The following is an 18,609-nucleotide window of genomic DNA, read 5'->3' as shown; positions in this document are numbered from 1 at the left end:
CCAAGAGATGGGTATAAAGTCCCTTGGTTGCCTTGACCCATAGCCGCCCAGTATTAGTCAAGCGGTTGTATATCTATACTGCGCTGCAAAGAAACAAAAGTGCCGCCAATCTTGACAATTCCTCCCTTTGATTTCCCACCCAACTTCAAGTCCACGACAATGCTCTTCAAGACGTTTCTCATCAGCCTTTTGGCCCCGGTGGCACTTGGCCTCGCTGTCCCTGGTGAGTTGGTCTTGGACATTCCTGGGAAGTCTCAGCAAATTCATATGCCACGTCTAACCAAGTCCGCAGCCAAGCGTGGTGACGACCACATGAACCTACCCAATGTCGACCTCAACCGTCTGGATGCCCCCATCATCGACGAACACGTCAACTTGCCCAACGTCGACCTGAATAGGCTCGACGCCCCCATCATTGACGAGCATGTCAACCTGCCCAACGTTGACCTCAACCGGTTGGACGCCCCCATCCTGGACGATGAGTCGTACTAGGGAGGCTGCTACCCCTGGATGGATAGAGACCATGTCATGACAGGAGTGGAAGGATGTATGCTATGAATTGAAGTGCAAACCTGTGTAAGGGCATGCGGACCAAAGAGGTGTTGTTTTGGCTTTAATCAAGTTACGTTTGTCAGCTTGCAGCTCTGAGTTTTATGAGAGGAATTAAGATTCGTAAACCCCTGGCGGATGTATGCCCGTTTCTGGTCAAGTAGTTCAAATCAACCGAAACCCTAGAAAGGACCTGGCAACTGCTCCACCGGCTCAGGCCATAGTTATCCATCACTCAGCTGTGGTCATATCTTGACAGATGCGACACCTTTGCAGAGGGATGGACTGGATAGAGGCGCGACTAATACACAAATACAGGCCACTCAGTCCGATGTAGGCCTCAACATCTAACCCAGACGAGATGCAACAAACTCAGCCGCCATCTGGCGCCACTTCTCCTTCACAAAGTAGTCACGGTGCGACGCGGGGTCCCCGCCCTGGGCGCACAGGGGATCGTTGGCCTCGCAGTAGTCGCGGAACCGGTCGGCCCACCTGCCGAGCTGGCGCAGCATTTCTTCGTTTCGCGGGTGCTGGCCGTCGCGCGAAGAGCCGGAGCCGACGTTCCAGGACTGGTTGGCGTTGTGGTGGAGGACGCCAAAGTTGAGAACGGCAGCGACTGAAGTGGTTACCATTAGTTTTTTTTTTCTTTCTTCTTTTGTTCTGGTTTCAACCAAGAGAGAGGCATAAAGCTGATGTGCAAAACAAAAAAAAGAAAAGAAAAACTTACCCCTGTTGCCCGGGAAAACATCCGGGTCCAGCGGCGGGGTGGCGGGCTGCTCGCACAGATCGCCGGCGAGCGGGATGCCACCGCCGCCGGCCAGCAGGTCGGAAACGAGGGCGCCGCCCCTGGACCAGCCGGAGATGACGAGCTTCGAGCCGGGGCACTGCGCCGCGTACTCTGAGACGTCGGCCCAGGCGCGGAGCACGCCGGCGTACTGGTCGACGCACAGCGTGGCGGCGCCGCTGGTGGCGTTGTACGCGATGCTCTGGAAGCCGCACGACGGGCGGCCCTTGCAGATCTCGTCGGCCACGACGGCCTGCAGCCCCGGCATGGACTCGCCGTGGCCCCGCGACAGGAAGATCTGCACCTCGTTGCAGGCGATGGCCTCCTGGGCCGCTGCTGTCGACAGGGCGGTGAGGGCCGCGAGGGCGATCCTGGAGATGTGCATCTTGGTTTTTTGGGGGGTTTGACCCTGAAAGAAGCGAGGATGCCGATTTGCAGACTTTTTGATTGGGGCAGGCGGTGGTCACGCGGGTTGGGTGGTCAGAGTAGGACGATGCATGTCTGGTACCAGCTGAGGGTTCCCAAGCTATACAAGTACCTCGGCTCACCAGGCGAGAAGGGGCAATCATGGGCCATCATATTTGGAAGCGAACACTAGGCCAAAGCGGAGGCCCTGCCAAGACGGCTTGTGGTCGACGTCGGAAATGCCATTATTGAGTTTGGGGTCCGCTAGATCTGCATCATTCTTCCAATTCCAGTTTCCGGCTCGTGCCCTGCCCCTCGGGAGAAAAGAACAAGATAAAGATCTCCATCCCGGGATGTCAACTTTAGCGAGAACCTGGCCCCAAGCTTTGCCAAAGCTGCAGCAGAAAAACAGATCCGTTCCCGCTTTGTTTGAATCTTGAGCTAGGTTGTCTAGTCTAGTCTAGAAATGACTGTGTGGACCTCTGCTATGGGCAATCTAGGCCGAATCCGGCATCCTGCAGCTCAAATGGGGCTTACCTGATTCAGGGTGAGCCTCTGCATTTCACTTACAACATCAGTCGAGTTCCAAATCCGACTCCAAGACCTAAACATTTGAATGCCTAATCCAGCAAGCCTGGATATCTAAATGTCCCATAATCAGCCCTACGAGTTATCTGACCAATCAAGCGTCTCTCACTTTGACATCACCTGGAGAATCGACCCAAGACCGACTTTGTGCAGTAGCAATCCAGGATATGGATCCATGGCATGTAAATGAAAGCCTTGGCAATCCCCATTCACCAAGTCAGGACAATGCCGATTACCCGCTTTCTTGGTAAACAAAAACCCAGGAGAACCTTGGCGTCTCGGCCATCACCGTCGACGATGACGTGAGCTTTTTCGAGGTCCCTGTCCCCCTCGTGGGTCTTGCTCTCTTTTTCTTGCCGGATGAACAATTTCTCCAGTCTTGGTAGAGCCAGGCCAAGCCCTCAGTTGTCTCCATAGTAAAAAGCATAACGTCATTCTGGGTTTCTTTTGTTGACTTTTACCCCTCACTTTGACACTCTTGGGTAGTCCAGAGGGCTCTTGAGCTCGAAACGAAAAAACACCACTCTGCATAGAGCCACGACCAAACAAAAGAACCAAGGACGTCACACGATGATGGACTCGCGCACAAACTTTTGGCTGATAGGCATTGTCCTGCTCGTCTGCTGGGCCAGCCCGGCCTATGCCTTTGGCGCTGGGAACATTAGCAGCAAGTCGCCTATTGAGGGGGTTCGTTGGTTCTCTTGCTTTGCTCGGTCTCAATCCCGTGGATGCTGACCACTTTTTTACCCGCGACAGATCAACTGGAGACACGGTGACATTGAAGATGCACTCCTCGGTATCATCATGGCGCGCGCCCTGGACAAGAAGAGCAAAAAGTTCAACAAGATGGCCGTCATGCGTGTGTATTTCGGCAATTGGTTGAGGGATTACTCGCAGGCCGTCGACCTGGGCACCATCAAGAATGTGTCGTACGAGGCGATCCGACTGGTTGGTGGGTGAAACCTTTTTTTTTCCTTTTTTTTGTTTCAAGCGGAAACAGGTCGATGGATAGCTTGGCCAAACAGCGGCTGACCGCTAGCTGACACATGACCACAGTGGCCATCTTGGCTTTCATGAACTTTGGCTTCGGCTCCAAGGAGTTTGAAGTGACGCCGGAGCGCCTGGGCTGCTACCGACCGGAGGAGCACATCGACAGCCCCAAGGGCTACGGAGGCGGCGACAACCCGAAGCGGTACTGGGAGGGCCTCCGTGGCCCCGTGGACGAAGAGCGCGAGCTGACGGTGGACCCGGACAGCGGCATGAAGAACTACATCGCCAACGAGCGGGCGGGCATCGACACGTCGGCGGGGCTGCTCCGCAACCTGCTGGGGCGCTGCATCGACCTGGGCCGGGCGCACGCGCGCAGCGGACGCGACGAGGACCTCTACGAGTCGATGCGGCTGATGGGCACGGCGATGCACTGCCTCGAGGACTTCTTCGCGCACAGCAACTACGTGGAGCTGGCGCTGATCGAGATGGGCCACCGCGACGTGTTCCCGCACGTGGGGCGCGACACCAAGCTCCGCATCCCCGGGTCGCGCGGCGAGGTGTACCCGATCGTGACGGGGACGTTTGGCGAGGTGGACTTTTTGCACTCGGTGGCGGGCGAGGTGTCGGACAAGATCAAGCAGAACGAGCTGCAGGAGCTCGAGGAGCTGCTGCAGGACAACAAGAAGAACGACACGAGCCTGCTCAAGAACCTGTTCAAGATGCTGCCCGACTCGCTCTTTGGCGGCGAGAGCCAGAGCAGCAAGATGGACCAGATCGAGCAGGACTGCACCCAGGCCCAGATGAACAACCTCGAGGTCAGGCCGCACCGCGAGCCCGAGGAGATCACAAAGTGGGTCTCCAACATCTTCAAGCAGATCATCCCCGTCATCGAGTGGCACGACCGCATCATGAAGATCATCTCGGATGCCCTGCCCAGCATCCCTGTGATTCCTAAGATCATCGAGCAGCTCGAGGACCAGCTGAACGCCTTTGTCATGATGCAGCTCGCGCCCTTTATCGTGCCCGTGCTGCAGCAGATCCAGAACGAGATGAATGCCGGTTCCAACGGCATCGTCGAGAGCAGCAAGCGGGATCAGTTTGTCGTTTTTGACGACGACAGGTCTGCCGACCCTACGCACTCGATGCTGTCCAAGGACCACTTTACCAATGTGAGGCCGTCAACACTGCTCTGTTTTCCGTTTTCTTTTCTTTTTCTTTTTTTTCTTATAGTTTAAAGTCTCGTTAAACTGGCAAACACTCATCGTCCAACTCCCTTGCAGCTCCTCAACGAACCCGCCGGCAAGACCGCCGCCGAGATGGTCAAGTGGGTCGTCCCCCAGATCATGCAGGCCATGGACGACGAGTCGATCGACATTGGCCGCACCGTCAACCGCATCATCTACGGCGTGCTGCACCACCCGGCACAGCGCTCGCTGGGGCACGACGGCGCCAACGAGGGCCGCGAGATCTTCTTCCGCTCCATCGAGCAGTGGTGGGGGTGCATGGGACCGGACCAGCAGCGCGACTACCTGAGGCGTCTGAGCCGGGACGGTGTCAGGAACCACGAGAACCACAAGGAGGTAGGTCGCTGTGGCTCTTTTGTCTTGTCTTTCTTCATCTCGACACACCAAGTTGAACTAACAAACCAAACCCAGGGCGAATACGACACCGGACACAACAACGGCTGCCTGGGCCACCTCGACACGTCGCACATCCACGGCGACGGCAAGAAGAAGAAGAAGGATACGTGGGAGGACAAGATCGCCACGCAGGCCGCCAACGCCATCGTCTCGGGCGTCACGGGCGCCGTCGGCAACTTTGTCAACAACAACAACAGCCAGGACGGCGGGAAGAAGGACGACGGCCCCGGCGGCCTGCTCGGAATCGCCGCCTCGGCGCTGGGTGGGATACTTGGCGGGGGCAACGACGGAGACAAGAGGAGGAACGACGACGACAACAACAGCAACGGCGGCAGCCACAACAACGGTAGCAGTCACAACAACGGCAGCAGCTACAACAACTATTCGTCCTCGGGCGGCCAGAACAGCGGCAGGCACGATTACGACGGCGGAAGACAGGACCACAACGGCTCCTCCTCGTACAACCGGCCCGACTCGAGCGGCCGCCAGGACTACGGCAGCTCGTCGTACTCATCGTCGCACTCGCGCCCGCACCACGAGTCGTCGTACGGCGGCCAGCAGTCCCACGGCGGCCACAGCTCGTCGTACTACGGCTCGAGCCGGAGGGACGACGACTCGATGCCCGGCGGATACCCCGGCGGGCGCGGCTACGACGGCGACGGCAACCACCGCGAGTCGCACCACTCGAGGCCCGAGCCGTCGAGGGGCGAGAGCGCAAGCTACTACAACAGTGGCGGCGGCGGCGGCGGCGGCGGCTACTCGGGCGGGTACCAGGAGTCGTCACACTCACACCACGGCGGTGGGGGTTACCAGCAGCGGCAGCAGCAGTCCCATGGAGGAGGGTATGAACAGCACCACCAACAGGGAGGCTACCAGCAGCATGGCCAGTACGGACACCAGCAACAAGGAGGGTATGGTCAGGGAGGTTATGGCCAGGGAGGGTATGGTCAGGGAGGTTATGGCCAGGGAGGTTATGGCCAGGGAGGTTATGGCCAGGGGGGTTATCCCGGACAGCAGGGCTATGGGGGTCATGAGCAGCGGAGATGGTGATTGATGATAATGTGCAACGAAGGAAAATGAGCAAAAGGAAATAACGAGTGGCCCGGCAGCTAGACTTTTAGGTCAGGAGTAAATATACTGGGAAGCCTGTAAACAAGCGTCATCTCGTCTCATGGAGGGACTTGTCAAGAGTCTCTGAACTGACAGCGTGAAGCAAGGAACCAGCATACTTCTATCCGACCACCGCACTAAACTGAAGAACGAGAACTAGACTAGCTGCTCCATTATAGGAGGCTCATTAATATTACATACTTGTACAAAATCACGTACACGGCAGCAAATTCTGCAGCGACCCGACAGTCATCCACCATTTATAACCTCTCCTTGTCCAACTCCTGCTCTATATTGGCCCACAGCCCCTTGCGCAACGTTCCAGACAGCCAATAATCACCCTGGCTGTCCTTGCCGATGATGACAAACTGATCACGCAGAGGCCAGACCCGGCTGTTCATGTGAGAGCCCACAAAGCTCGGCACGACCTGCCCCTCCTGCCCCTCGGGGCAGCCCTCGCCGGCCACGGCGGCCGGGGCGAGATCGACCTGGTGGAACAGGGCCTGGGTCCAGTTGGTAAAGATGGCCATGTGGGCGGTGGGCAGGCCGGCGAAGCGCATCTTCCACAGCTTGCGCGGGTCCTTGAGGCAGAGGGCGTGCATGGCGGCCAGCTGCTCGAGCGTGCCCAGCTCCACGATGCTGCGCCGCACCGCGGCCGCCGTCTGGGCCGTCGCGGCGGTCAGGCTGCGGATGGTGGTGTAGACGTTGAGCCCCGTCACGCAGTTGGCCAGGTACACGGTGGGCCGCCCGCCGTCGCGCGGCAGCGCCGGCAGCAGCGTCCCCGCCAGCGGCTTGCGCATGCTGAAGGCGTTGGTCACGATGATGGGCTTGTCCGGCCGGTGCGCGTACTGCAGCGTCGCGTACCGGCTCCACCACGCCACCAGCACGTCGCCCTCGCTCACCCACGGCTTCTCCTTGGCCGCTGCGCCGCCCTCCGCTGCCGCCGCCGCCAGCTCCTGCAGCGTCGCCTCCCGCATCCGCGTCACAAACGAGCCCGGCACCCGCACCGCCCGCACCTCCTCCTGCCGGTACCGGAAGAACTCCCAGGCGCGGCCCAGCACGAACCGGAGCGTCGCCAGCCGGCCCATGACGTAGCGCGCGTGCTTGTACGCGACGGGGGCCGCGGGGGTCTTGGCGTTGTCGGCGTCGTCGTCGTCTTCGGCCTTGGCGTTGTGCAGGTGGCGCAGCCGGCTGAGGGCGTCGTCGTCGCCGCCGCCGCAGACCGCCGGGACCTCGTCGGCCCGGCCGTGCAGGATGAGCGACCAGGCGCTCAGCAGGCCGCCGAGCGCCATGCCGTCCAGCAGCGAGTGCAGGAAGCTGATGCCCACGGTGGTGCCGTCGCGGAAGGTGACGACGTGGAGCTCCAGCTGCGGCAGGTCGCGCGCGATGAACTCGGCCATGGTGTGCGGCGCGTCGCTGCGTCGCGTCAGGGGCGCGATCTTGGCCATGTCTAGCACCACGGCCGGCCGCTCCTTGCCGGGCCCGGACGTGGGCGACGGGATCTGCCGGGCCAGCGGGTGGTCCGCCATGGCCATGTCGTGGTGGATGTGGGTGAAGGTGATGGCCGGGTTGCTCTCGTCAAACGTGGCCGGCACGTGGTAGACCAGATTGCCTTTTGCCTGGTTGCTGCTTGTCAGCGGGTATGTAAGTTTAGTTTGTGGGTGTGGTGGTCAACGGCACATACATCTTGTTTGAGCCGGGCACCGAGTTTGCGCCAGCCATCTCTGTCAATCAGTTGGATCAACGACTTTCTCAGAGCCTCCGGATCGAGCACCCGGTCGTATTTCAGCAATATTGTGAGGAATATCGTTGTCAACAAGGGCATGCAGTCGTATTCATGCAACGGAATGATTGTATCTGCCGACATGGTGAATAGTTTTCTCGAGAATGTCTGCTTGAATTGATTGACGCGTAGAGATCTCTCTATCTACGCAAACAAAATGACAATTTACCATCCTCGCCCAATCGCAAGAAATGCCGCGACTGGGAGATTGTGAATTAAATACACGCGCTTCAAAGCTCAGACCTAGTGTTCACGGGCTCTCGCGCATCCGTCGCGGCCCCTCGGACCTGTCCGACGACTGAGCGGACCAGTAGAACGGATTACCTGCGTTGTACAGACCCTACGCCACGGGTGAATAAGACATGGTGAGACTTTTTTTTTGCGCCCAAGGCCGGGATTTGTTCAGAAAGGTTGGAGACGTAAGCTCCGGAACCTTGGGCCAATATGAAACAAACATATAAACCTGCCTCGGCTACGAATTTGCGGTTGGGAGAAACCTTGTTGCCTGGGATTACTACTGTAAATACCTCAAGTACCCAAGGTAGGTAGGTACGGAGTAGGCGTTTGCAAAACCTTGTCCAAATTGTTGGGAAAGTTCCCAGAGCCCGTCCATGTAAATCCTGCAGCAGTGCTGCTGCTGCTGTATGATGGGTAATAGACTTTTTCCCTGCACATGTCGAAGAGGTTGTGCCAGTTCATCGGAATTTCCCCATGCAAACCTCGGTACCGGGATTTCGTCTCAACGATTACTTTGGATTGATATGGATAATGGTCCAAGAAATGCGCAACATCAGCGCATGCTGACTGCATAGCGCAGCCCGATTGCTCGGGCATAATCACTAACCCAAGTAACCATATGATGTCACCTGATTTGACAGTTTATGCCCCACGAACTACCCTTTCACCCGGCCCGTTGTTGACAAGACTAGCCAATTTAGCTCATGATTCTTATGGTCAAGACGTCAACACATGCTACTACGGATACATATGTATATATTTGTCAATCCTGCCCCGGGATGTCGTGGAACAAGCCGTTTTCTTCAATGAAATCTAGTATTTGCCCTTTTGGAGGCATCTATGTGGATACTTGTGGTACACGTGCAAGTTGATGCGAAATAAAAACAATAACAAATTCTATTCCAATGCCGCTTCTTTTTAACTGATTATTCATTTATCTATTAGATGCCGATGGTGACAATATGCAAGTTGGTATTCCCACACGCCAACCTCTATGCTGTTGCAGGAGCGCGTCCGCCAGGGCTCCCCGGTGGGGTCTAGCCGCGCGAGGGCGCAGACTGCAGGCCTCCAGACTGCCCGACGGTTCCGGGATCCGGCCGCTGCTCGACAGGGTTTTTGCTCTTGTTGTCGCCAACAACAAAGTGTATGGGTTCGGAGTGATCCACCAGTTCATTATGTCTCATTAGGTCCGTCTTGTGTTCAAACCGCTGGTGACAGACTCCGCGAGTACAAGAATATGGGCTTCCAAGTATATGGTATGGGTTCGTGAGTTGCTGGGAACGACTTTAAAGCTTCGGTTCCGTGTCTTGGGCAAGGTCCAACAGGCTCCAACCCGCGGGAGGCCCGAGGTCGATGGGTACGGCCAGGCCGTCGTCGTTGGCCTCGTCGGCCCTGGGTTCGACGGGACCGGTCGGGGCGGCCACGGCTCCGACTGCCAGGAGGGCGGCAAGCTGGAACAAGATTGTCTTGAGCTGCATGTTGAAGATAAAGAATGAAAAAAAGAAAATATATATAAAAAGAATGTTGCTAAGCGAATGTGGTGTTGGAAACAGGCAAAGAAAATTCAAGAAAAAAAAGGGCAAAAAAGAACCAACAGGGTGTTGATGGTGGGGGAAAAGGGTGAGAAAGTGTCTGGTGAGTGAAGAGCCGGAAGTCGTTTTTATAGGCGGATTTGACCCTGTCACCATGAAAAGTAAAAAAAATCCTAAGTCTTAAAATAGTCGTTTTTCTTCAAAGGTCACCCATGCCCCATACTGGTCACTAAGTCAATCGTGTCCACTTTTGGCTTCCAATACCTCCCTATGATTTGTTACTATGCTGTCAAATGAGCTTAAAATATCAGTTCCTCGCAGATCGTGGCCAGATGTGGTATGATCGTCCCAGTGGCTTGGTGTTTCAAGTCGTCTGCGCATAGGAATGATGGACAGACAATCCATCGCTAGTCGGGACAGCATATTATACATACACGCAGGATCTTATCGAGTACCGGAAGTTTTCCACGCAATTGAAGGTGGCTGGTCTGATCTGAGCGACAGACAACCTTAAAATGAAGGTAACTAAGCATTTCAATTTTCAACGTCCATTGCTTGACTTTGATCTGCTAAAGTCGTTCGTGGCTTTGCTAGATCCAAGTTTATCTTTTGTTCCAAGTCCATTTGATCCTCTGTGATCGGGTTCCGAATTCCTCCAATTCACATAATGCTTCCCAGGTCCAAAAACTAAAGTCGATAAGCCAATGTCCACGTCGTAGAATAAGCCTACAGTGAATGAGCAAGATTATCCTGTCCAGCAATTGCGTCTCGCGCCAAAAAAGAAATCCGCCCTTTTCATTCCGAGTCAGTAGTGGCTGAGACACCTCCATCTATTCATACGTAAATATTTGCGAGTCTTGCACGACGCCACAAGCCTCGGGGGGTCCCTGGTCCGGCTTCGGTGCCTTTGTACAGGGGCACGCGTCCCGGCCCTCCCGGGGATTCTTGGTCGGAATTATGACTCGGCCGGATGTCACCTACCAACTTGCCCGTAGTAGTAGTAGTAGTAGTAGTAGTAGTAGTAGTAGTAGTATTAGTTAACGCCGGGCTCGGCCCGGCTTGTTAGCCGGCCGTTAGCAACCTCCCGAGGGGTATCTCGGCGCGCGTTCTATCTTCTTTATTTACACAGGGGGAAAACAAGGAGGGCAGAGGCGGATCGTGCCTGACCGGGTTCGGGCCCGGTCCTGCTTAGGGGGTTAGTTCACTGACGCGACCCCGTGCCTAAGGTGCACGGAGGGTTCGTCTGACGGCTTGTGCCGTGAAGTGTGGGTGAAAAGGCAGTAAGTCTATTCCTCGTCAGAGTTCGAGTCGTTTACGATCGGTGTCCCTAGGCGTAAAGTGCGTTCGTGGCGCGCGGGGCGCTGGCGGGCCGCTCTGGGGCGGGCGCTGAAGTAGTTGGTGGCTATCGAAAACGCCTCAAAGCTTTTCGGTTGCCCGAAGCTTGTCTGGAAGAATTTCCAGCGTTGGGCGCGATTTGGCGGCCCGGCCGGCCGGTCGTTATTAGGCCACGGCCAGTTTCTCCACACCGCCCGCGAATAGCGGCAGTGCACCGGGTGCTCAGGGGAGGTCCGCTTCCAGCACCAGGCACACGAGGTGTTTGCATCCTGGTGGTTGAAACGGTCATGGTAGGCCTTGAAATCGCCGTGGCCGGTCCTCATGGCCAAATAATGGCCCAGTAGGGGTCTTGGCAAACGCAGTTCCTCGGGCTCCTTTCTCGGTGTGTATTGGAATTTCCATTCCCTATATGCGGGGGACCGTTTACAGAGTTCTTTACGCCACCAGTCCTTCTCTATATTCGAAAGAATGGCTCTGAGGACCGTGCCGGCACCGCTATACGTGGTTTGCTGAGCCCTCGGGTCTGGGTCCGGCGGTCCGGCGGAGCCGGCCTTGGCCAGCTCGTCAGCCCGGTCGTTTCCCGGGATTCCCTGGTGCCCAGGGCACCAACGGACCCGAACCTCGGTACCTTGTTTTCGGAGTAGATCGACAAGGTTATGGAACTCCAGAAAGGCCCATTGGGACGAACGCGGCGCGTCGCCTCTAAGACCCCAAATAACCGAGGTGCTGTCCACACAAATCCAGATCCGGGCGCCTGGTTGGGCCTTGGCTGCCGCCTGTAGCCCTTTTAGGGCGCCAATCGCCTCGGCGTCGAAAACGTGGCTTTCCGGCGTAATAGATGCGGAGCCTGCGGCAAATTCCAGGCCCGCCCTAAAAGCGGCCCATCCGTACCCTATTTGGACGCAGTTGTTTTCGTGTTTTTCCGAACCATCCGTATATACCACGATATCGTCAGGTGATACCATGTCCAGCCATTCGATAAAGCGGCGGGCCGCTTCCTCTTTCGGGACTCCTCCGGTGGGGTCAGTGCGAGAATCCGGGGCATTGCGAGGTGCGCGCAACTCTAGTCTCCGGATCCGCGGGAGAAGTTGTGCAGCCGTTTGCAGGGTCGTGGCCGAATGGCCCGAGTTGCGGGCACGAGGTGTTTCACGCAGGCGGCTGACAAGGGGGTGCCCCTTGTCCGCGAGCCTTAGTCGGGCGCCGTATTTCAGGCGGGTGTAGGCCAGCGCGACGCGGGCCGAGGGTAGTCCTGCGTCCCTGAGAACAGTGGACGAGGGGGTGGTTTTATACGCCGGGAGGATTGCCCGTGCCGCTAAAACCAGCGGTTTGTTCAATGCTTTGAGGAGTCCTCTTTGCTTGTGCGCTGGGTTGTACCATGCCTCGGCTGCGTAGGTGGCCGAGGAACCCACGCATGCCACCGCTGCCTTGCGAAGTGCAGCCGCAGGCGGTCCGTATCTTACTGCCCCAAAGCTCTTGAGGTGGGCAGCGACCGCCATTGCTTTGGCAGCCCTTTCGGCCACGTGGCGGCGCCCGTCTAGCCGTCGGCTGAACCAAAAACCAAGCCAACGCATGCCCGGGTAGCCTTGCATTTCCTACAGTAAACTATAGTCACAGGGTTGGACCAGACCCTCTAACGGACAGGCCAGCTAGAGCCCTCCTAGTCGCTGGATACCCAGCCTGCCACGTAAATACAAGGTTTGCACCTTAAGCCTACCGCATCCACAAAAAGGCCTCTTGGTAGACCGACGCGCGCATCCGTCCTCTCCGGCTAAAATAGCGTCTCTTCCGCCTAACATGCCGACGACATCATCTGCCCCGGTGTACGTCCCTAGTGCGAGTAGAAAGCTTCGAAAAGCCGGCGACACCCCGTACATGTCCATCCACAGCTTAGTCCCCCGTTGGTTCCTGGGCTAGCCCAGCGCCACAATGTGGACATGAATGCAATCGAGTTCTTCCCGTCCTCCAGACCCGGCGCAGATTCCCAGTGCGAGTGAGAAGCATGGGGCGCCTCAGTCACACTATTCCACCACGGCCCACCGTCCACGGGGTGTACCAAGGGTGCGAACCAAGGCCGTGCCCACGTTTCTTGCTTCCCGTTACCCAAAGCCGTCTCCAGCAATGGGCCGACCACGTCTTGCTGTCGGGACCCTTTGGAGACTGCCGCGCCGGCACAGTGCTTCCGGTCCACGTACAACTAACCAACCCCCGTAACGGCACTACCTCCTCGCTGCAGGCAATCCCAGAAGGTGTGAGGGGGTGAGAGGGTGCCCTGTCGATTCGAAGAACCGTCGGGTGGTTCTCAGCCTAATTTCCCTTTCTTTTAAACCGTATTGTCTAGCCTTCCGGGGAAGGACGCCTGCCTTTCCGGCTGGCAAAGTTTTTTGTGCCACGCTGGCTCGCATCGCGAGATTGGGCCTTGTCTTGTGCGCCTCTATGCGGGTGGCGCGCCGAACCGCCGATCGGACTCTTCCTTCACCGCGATCAGTGGAAAACTCGTCAAAGGGGAGATCTGTCGATTATACATGGGTGTTGCGAGGAAAGGCGTTCCGTGTAGTGACGGTGCTTAGGGCGACAGGTTGAAGAGTTTTTCGTGTGTGCGCGCCTGTTAGGGCTACAGGCGGAAGTCCCGCGCAAACGTTAACAGCATGGTCCGTGCGCCCATACTGAAAATTTTGTGTACGGGAGAGAGTTGAACTTGCCCGCCTCAAGCAGTAGTTTGACCAAAACTGCTCCAACGGCAGAATTCAAGTACGCAACGGTGATTTCGTTTTACCCGACTAATCAATGGTCACGCTCTCGGAAAGATTTGCAAGTCACACTTTTGTACACAACAACGACTAAGTTGTTTCTTATTTCCTTGTCGGGCCAAAAACGCTTGTATAAGAGCGTATAAGAGGCTTAAGAGCTCACTTATGCACTGTTTAGCTGGGGTGATACGAGGAGCTATATCGCCTAAAATACTTGGATGGCGATTGATCTGGCCATTACTAGCCGCCTCCACACTCGGTGTTCTTTTAGCTCACTGTTTATGGATTATTAGGAATATGGCAAGGTAGCCATGTTGCCAGTCCGTCACTGGGTGCGCGCCGCGCAGCCGTGTTTTGTATTCAATCTCCGAACCAAAGTCACCGAAGTTGACCAAAATGGCTCGGTTAATCTCGAGCGTGTATGCTGAGAGAAGTTTTTGACCTATTGCCGGTCCGAGGGACTGCGGCAGGGCTTGAAGGGAAAAAAAAGAAAACTACCCATCTCATTGTTGTTAAGGTCGTATTTGAGCTGGCACTTGGGTCCATGCTCCATGATTGCGGGAGACTTGTAAAACCACATCGCCATTGGATTATATACAGCCATAAACCAGTCCGAAACCAGGTATTATTGATCCTTAGCGGGATGATGCATGTAGCACGCTGAAATTGCCATTTTCAGGCCCGCGAGCGAGCAATGTGAAACAATTCAGAAGCCTCTGCTGGTGGTCCTCATTTGTGCCCAGTCCCTCAGACTCTCAGAGAACAACCTGCCCACCGATGCTCCACCACCCCGCTCCTTCTTCTCTTTTGTTGCCTCTAAATACCCGCAAACAGCGCAAAGTGGAAGCTCTACTCTGTACCACTCGTGATTCTTTAAACGAGACTATGCTATTTTCACTGGTCCATAAGGAGCAAAGTGTGCCTACGCTCACTCCTATAGATGTGCTCGTCTGTAGTTATTCCAGAACCCTGGCACAGCTTCCTGGGGCTGTCAACCAAGATAGCTATTGTTGGCAAGAGGAGGCCTTTCGGGTCTTTGTTGAGGCTGCAGCGGTTGAAACAGCTGTCAATAACGACAGCTTCAGAGAATAATCCACTGAGAATTGCAATGATCAGGTGGAGTAAGTTTGAATTGATAACATTTCTTTTCGCACCGACGGATATTCGGATTCACTCTGCACCTTTGGGTGAATTGGAAGCCCTATTGATCCTTCCCTTGGTTCTATGCCCCCCAGTTGTAGCCGGATAGCGAACTTTCAACTTGTTTATACAAGCAAAGACAATCCTCGCCCCGAGTACATGTATGATGTATTCAGGGGTAGGTGTGGATGTTCATCCATCAAAATTCCACATCAAGAGGTATGCTAAAAGATGAACAATTCCGAGAGTCTTTGAACGATATATTTGAATCCTGAAATACAATCTATCTATCCCTAATCAAAACATCAGCCAAACTTGGCTGTCATCAAAAATACACACACGGCTCCTTTCATCCCACACGCATCAATGTTCAAGTATCAGCACATAATCATGAAGCCGTGCTCGTGAGCTATCCTTATTTTGATAGCAGTCTCGTTGAACTATTTTCAGCGAGGAACCTTGGTTAGGGACCATTGTTAGCCCGCAATCTTGTTATGTGAAAGTGAAACCAAAACAAGAAAGAAAAAAAAACATCCTTTCTCCACATGGAAAGAAGATGACTTACCTGACCAGTAAAAGCAGAGAGCTTGGCATTGCCATTCTGGAAGCTAGCCTGAAGGGCATCGAGCTTAGCCGTATCGGCCGTGGTGCCCTTGAGGCTCTTGACGGTCTTTGTCGCGCCCTTCTGCTTCTGCTCGATGGCGTTTTGGGTATCAATGGCCTTCTGGAAGGGGTTGGCGCCCTTCGCGGCGCCCTGCGGGCCCTTGGGCTTGTTGGCGCGCGTCTCGATGACGGTGCGGTCGATGGCCCGCGGGGGCTGCTCCTCATCCTGGTTGGCGTCGGGCTGCGTGGGGCGGACCTCGACGACCTGGTCCTCGCCGCCGGCCTGCTCTCCCTCCTCCTCCAGGACGTCGCGCCTGCCTTTGCCGCCGCTGATCTTCTTGAGGAGGGCCTGGTTGGTCTTGCGCAGGGCGATGCCCTTGTTGAGGTCCTTTTGCAGCTGCGCCTCGGCGGGCTTGGCCGACCCGCCGTTCTTGAGGGCGCTCTTGGCGCGTTGGATATCGGCCACCTCCGAGTTGGCTACGTCGGCCTGCTTGTTGCCAATGTCCTTGATCCTGTTGGAGGCCGTGCTCGACTTGTTGTCCGGAATGGGGGTGGCGAGGGCCAGGGGGAGGAGGGCGAAGACAGCGGAGAAACGCATCTTGATTTGTTGGGGTGATTAAAAAGGGATTGGCTTAGTTTTATGGTCAAAGTATTGAGTAAAATTAGTGAGACTAGCTCAAAAAAATATAGTTATCAAAGAGTTAAGGTGTAGAAGTGAATAGATGGATGAATAGCCGGCTTGCGGATGAGGAGAGGAGGAAAAGAATGTTGGATACGAGGGCGACCGAGGCCATTCTTATAATCATGAGCTCACAAGTTTTCCAGCCAGAGATTGCGCGGGCCAGTGTCGTCCCAGTACGTGACAGCTTCCCAGGCCCCCGGGAAAGGTATCATTGGCAAGCATCACAACACCATCACGGTGTACCGCTGAGTTGGTCGTCGGGTCAAAAGGCCCATCGAGTCAGGCCAAACCCCTCAAAACAGTACCCTGACGAAGTTTCAACTGTTGCTCCTGTCCAGGTCCTACAGAATTGCTACGCTACTTGGGTGTACAGGAATGAGTTTTTGTTCAGGTAAACAAATCAAGCTTGTGCAGATTTCGAGACAGATGGCAAGGGTCGCAACGTACCACGTACTATGCTAGACTGGTGTATACCACGTATCGCCCAGATACAAGATGACGAGTTCCAACCATCCTTGACAAGAGTCGCAACTCTGTCAACTCATTTCCCTCACCGCGAGCCGCTAGGGAAAAAAAAGAAGTGGCAAATGGTTGAACCTGAGCTTAAGATCCAAGAACCAAATCATGATGAAAGACGAACGCAAATTTTTGACTTCAAAGACCGGTTTAAGGACCAGTTCCCCACACATTGAAGCTAAATCACAACATGCGCACATAAACCCAGAGAAAAAAAAATACAAAGTGCATGGTAAAGCCGATACCCTCCCTGCGGCTCTTGATGCAGCCAGATCCAAGGAAGTTGGACGAGCAGATACGTGGTAGATGCATAAGAATCTAGTCTAGACCTAGACTATCTTTTTTTGCTTCCCTCTCGAGATTCAAAACGTAGACATCCCAGCGGGGATCTTGCTGAATCTGGCTAGATGAAGCGATTAAGGGTAGGCCGGGACTGAAATTTAAGCTTTTTGCACAATGCTTGCTTGCGTTTCATCCGGTCACACTGCAGATGCTGGCAGGGACCAATAGACCATGAAGATTGTCTGACTCCTTTCTTTCCGCCCCTCAAGATTTTTCTATCACAACATTATCACTGTTTAATACTGTGAGCTAATTTCGTCCCGCCGAATCAGAAATCGGAGAGTGTTCTGCGAAAAAAAAGGACAAAGGCAATCCATCTCCGAGGATCAAGCGATGCTGCTTCGATGGCACCGCCGTAAAGTGTATCACTGCGGGGATTTTATCCGCGGGAGAGACACTTTTCGTCCCAAATGCATCTGGTCCAGTTCATCTTGATGTACTTTGTCTCGCAATATATACGAACACCCCAAGAAAGTGACATTGTATTTTGGACCTTGTACAAAAGACGATATAAATGTCCGGGCTGGCACTAAGGAATTCAGGGGATCGGATGGCACGCTCACCCACTAGAACGAGCACAAAAAAAAAGACACGAACTACTACAGTTGCTAACGCATTTGACCGGAGCTAGACAGTTGGCAAAAGCCAGGAACCGAACCAAGGAACGCAGCCATTCAGCGGTTATTGGCCTAGTTGGCAGTCAGGTGTGAACTAGACTCGGCGGTTCGTTGCGGATGCATATACAAAGCCAATTTCCTACATAGTCGCACAAACACACCGTAATACCCTGAACGTCCCCTATACCAAGCGCGTATTTTCATCTATTATGGTTCACCAGATCCTGCAGCCTAATTCTATAACTCCAGTCAAGCTCCACACCGAGGTATAATGCGGGGTCGTAAAGTGAGTTGCCAAGATTCTTGTCGGGCTCTACAATGCGGGCATAGATCGAGGGATATGCCATGTCGAAAACACGATTGCGATTTTGATCACAAAGGTCTGACATGCGAGCATACCTTAGTGGGTTTCAGCGCTCCCGACTGCGATCTGCGTACGTGTTTATGACAAGGTGTTTGGTGATGGGGAGGTTCACATTAATCAGGTCATTTTCAGCAACGCGCGGCTGTCAAAGAAATCTCATCGTGAGAGAGTTTCACCAGACCGTCGGGACACCTTTCCAAAAATTACGGCTTCCAAATTTACATGCTACTTGACAGAATCAATCGGCCATTGGCATGTTTGACCAAACATTCACTTGTTGGGGATCGATCGCCATCATTGTTTTATTTTTTTATGTTGAGGACATAGTGGTCGTCCTTGTAGGGGTTCCAACCCGTATTGGTCTTTTGAGTTTGAGATAACAATTGTGATCAAACGCCCCGCCTTGTTACGAAGGTGCTAGGGACCTAGGTCGGTAGTTAGATAGAGTAGATAGATGGGTCCCGAGGTAGGTTTGCAAGTTACCACACCCGACGAGCCTGCCATGCTTACCACCACCCAATCAGCAAGAAAGAACTGCCTTGAGACATCCTCAGTGTCCAAGGCAGCATGAACACCATGCATCGGTCAAGTGGCAAAGCCATCATAAAATCCCTGCCATGAAGGCCAATCACTGTGTGTCGATGG

The 18,609-nt window shown here is 54.8% G+C and overlaps 7 protein-coding genes across 8 annotated transcripts; 4 read left to right on the top strand and 3 right to left on the bottom strand.

The window, feature by feature from the left end:
- Positions 1-72: 72 nt before the first annotated feature.
- On the top strand, positions 73-599 carry MGG_17792 (uncharacterized protein). Its single transcript, XM_003720183.1, has 2 exons — positions 73-223; positions 293-599. The coding sequence occupies exons 1-2, from the start codon at positions 160-162 to the stop codon at positions 490-492; spliced, it is 264 nt and encodes an 87-aa protein (XP_003720231.1). The 5' UTR covers positions 73-159; the 3' UTR covers positions 493-599.
- Positions 600-896: 297 nt separating this feature from the next.
- On the bottom strand, positions 897-1,718 carry MGG_12016 (uncharacterized protein; the record flags this gene model as incomplete). Its single annotated transcript, XM_003720182.1, has 2 exons — positions 897-1,165; positions 1,277-1,718. The coding sequence occupies 2 exons, from the start codon at positions 1,716-1,718 to the stop codon at positions 897-899; spliced, it is 711 nt and encodes a 236-aa protein (XP_003720230.1).
- Positions 1,719-2,627: 909 nt separating this feature from the next.
- MGG_09383 lies at positions 2,628-6,115 on the top strand (the record flags this gene model as incomplete). Of its 2 annotated transcripts, XM_003720180.1 has the most annotated exons (6): positions 2,897-3,013; positions 3,083-3,278; positions 3,383-4,485; positions 4,597-4,896; positions 4,972-5,881; positions 5,927-6,115. In XM_003720180.1, the coding sequence occupies 6 exons, from the start codon at positions 2,897-2,899 to the stop codon at positions 6,004-6,006; spliced, it is 2,706 nt and encodes a 901-aa protein (XP_003720228.1). In that variant the 3' UTR covers positions 6,007-6,115. The 2 variants fall into 2 exon arrangements, with proteins under 2 accessions (XP_003720229.1, XP_003720228.1); XM_003720181.1 differs by having other exon boundaries at positions 2,628-3,013; positions 4,972-6,115.
- Positions 6,116-6,169: 54 nt separating this feature from the next.
- On the bottom strand, positions 6,170-8,084 carry MGG_09384 (uncharacterized protein). The gene is made up of 2 exons (XM_003720179.1): positions 7,751-8,084; positions 6,170-7,685 (listed from the first exon to the last, which is right to left on the bottom strand). The coding sequence occupies exons 1-2, from the start codon at positions 7,931-7,933 to the stop codon at positions 6,327-6,329; spliced, it is 1,542 nt and encodes a 513-aa protein (XP_003720227.1). The 5' UTR covers positions 7,934-8,084; the 3' UTR covers positions 6,170-6,326.
- Positions 8,085-9,080: 996 nt separating this feature from the next.
- MGG_17791 (uncharacterized protein) lies at positions 9,081-9,582 on the top strand (the record flags this gene model as incomplete). The annotated part of the gene is made up of 2 exons (XM_003720178.1): positions 9,081-9,230; positions 9,379-9,582. The coding sequence occupies 2 exons, from the start codon at positions 9,081-9,083 to the stop codon at positions 9,580-9,582; spliced, it is 354 nt and encodes a 117-aa protein (XP_003720226.1).
- Positions 9,583-15,228: 5,646 nt separating this feature from the next.
- MGG_09387 (uncharacterized protein) lies at positions 15,229-16,041 on the bottom strand (the record flags this gene model as incomplete). Its single annotated transcript, XM_003720177.1, has 2 exons — positions 15,229-15,249; positions 15,406-16,041. The coding sequence occupies 2 exons, from the start codon at positions 16,039-16,041 to the stop codon at positions 15,229-15,231; spliced, it is 657 nt and encodes a 218-aa protein (XP_003720225.1).
- A 167-nt stretch (positions 16,042-16,208) lies between these two features.
- On the top strand, positions 16,209-16,817 carry MGG_17790 (uncharacterized protein; the record flags this gene model as incomplete). Its single annotated transcript, XM_003720176.1, has 2 exons — positions 16,209-16,298; positions 16,614-16,817. 2 exons carry the CDS (start codon positions 16,209-16,211, stop codon positions 16,815-16,817), a joined length of 294 nt encoding a protein of 97 aa, XP_003720224.1.
- Positions 16,818-18,609: the final 1,792 nt, after the last annotated feature.

Source organism: Pyricularia oryzae, chromosome 6 (assembly GCF_000002495.2).
Source record: "Pyricularia oryzae 70-15 chromosome 6, whole genome shotgun sequence".
Taxonomy (NCBI): Eukaryota; Fungi; Ascomycota; class Sordariomycetes; order Magnaporthales; family Pyriculariaceae; genus Pyricularia; species Pyricularia oryzae.
This window is presented reverse-complemented; position numbering and strand designations above follow the sequence as displayed.

Bases quoted from the DNA above. Each gene is read 5' to 3' on its own strand.
- MGG_09384 (XM_003720179.1), bottom strand. From the start codon at position 7,933: ATGTCGGCAGATACAATCATTCCGTTGCATGAATACGACTGCATGCCC. The intron at 7,686-7,750 runs GTATGTGCCGTT...AGCAGCAACCAG, and splicing joins GTGCCCGGCTCAAACAAGAT to GCAAAAGGCAATCTGGTCTA.
- MGG_17792 (XM_003720183.1), top strand. From the start codon at position 160: ATGCTCTTCAAGACGTTTCTCATCAGCCTTTTGGCCCCGGTGGCACTT. The intron at 224-292 runs GTGAGTTGGTCT...CCAAGTCCGCAG, and splicing joins ACTTGGCCTCGCTGTCCCTG to CCAAGCGTGGTGACGACCAC.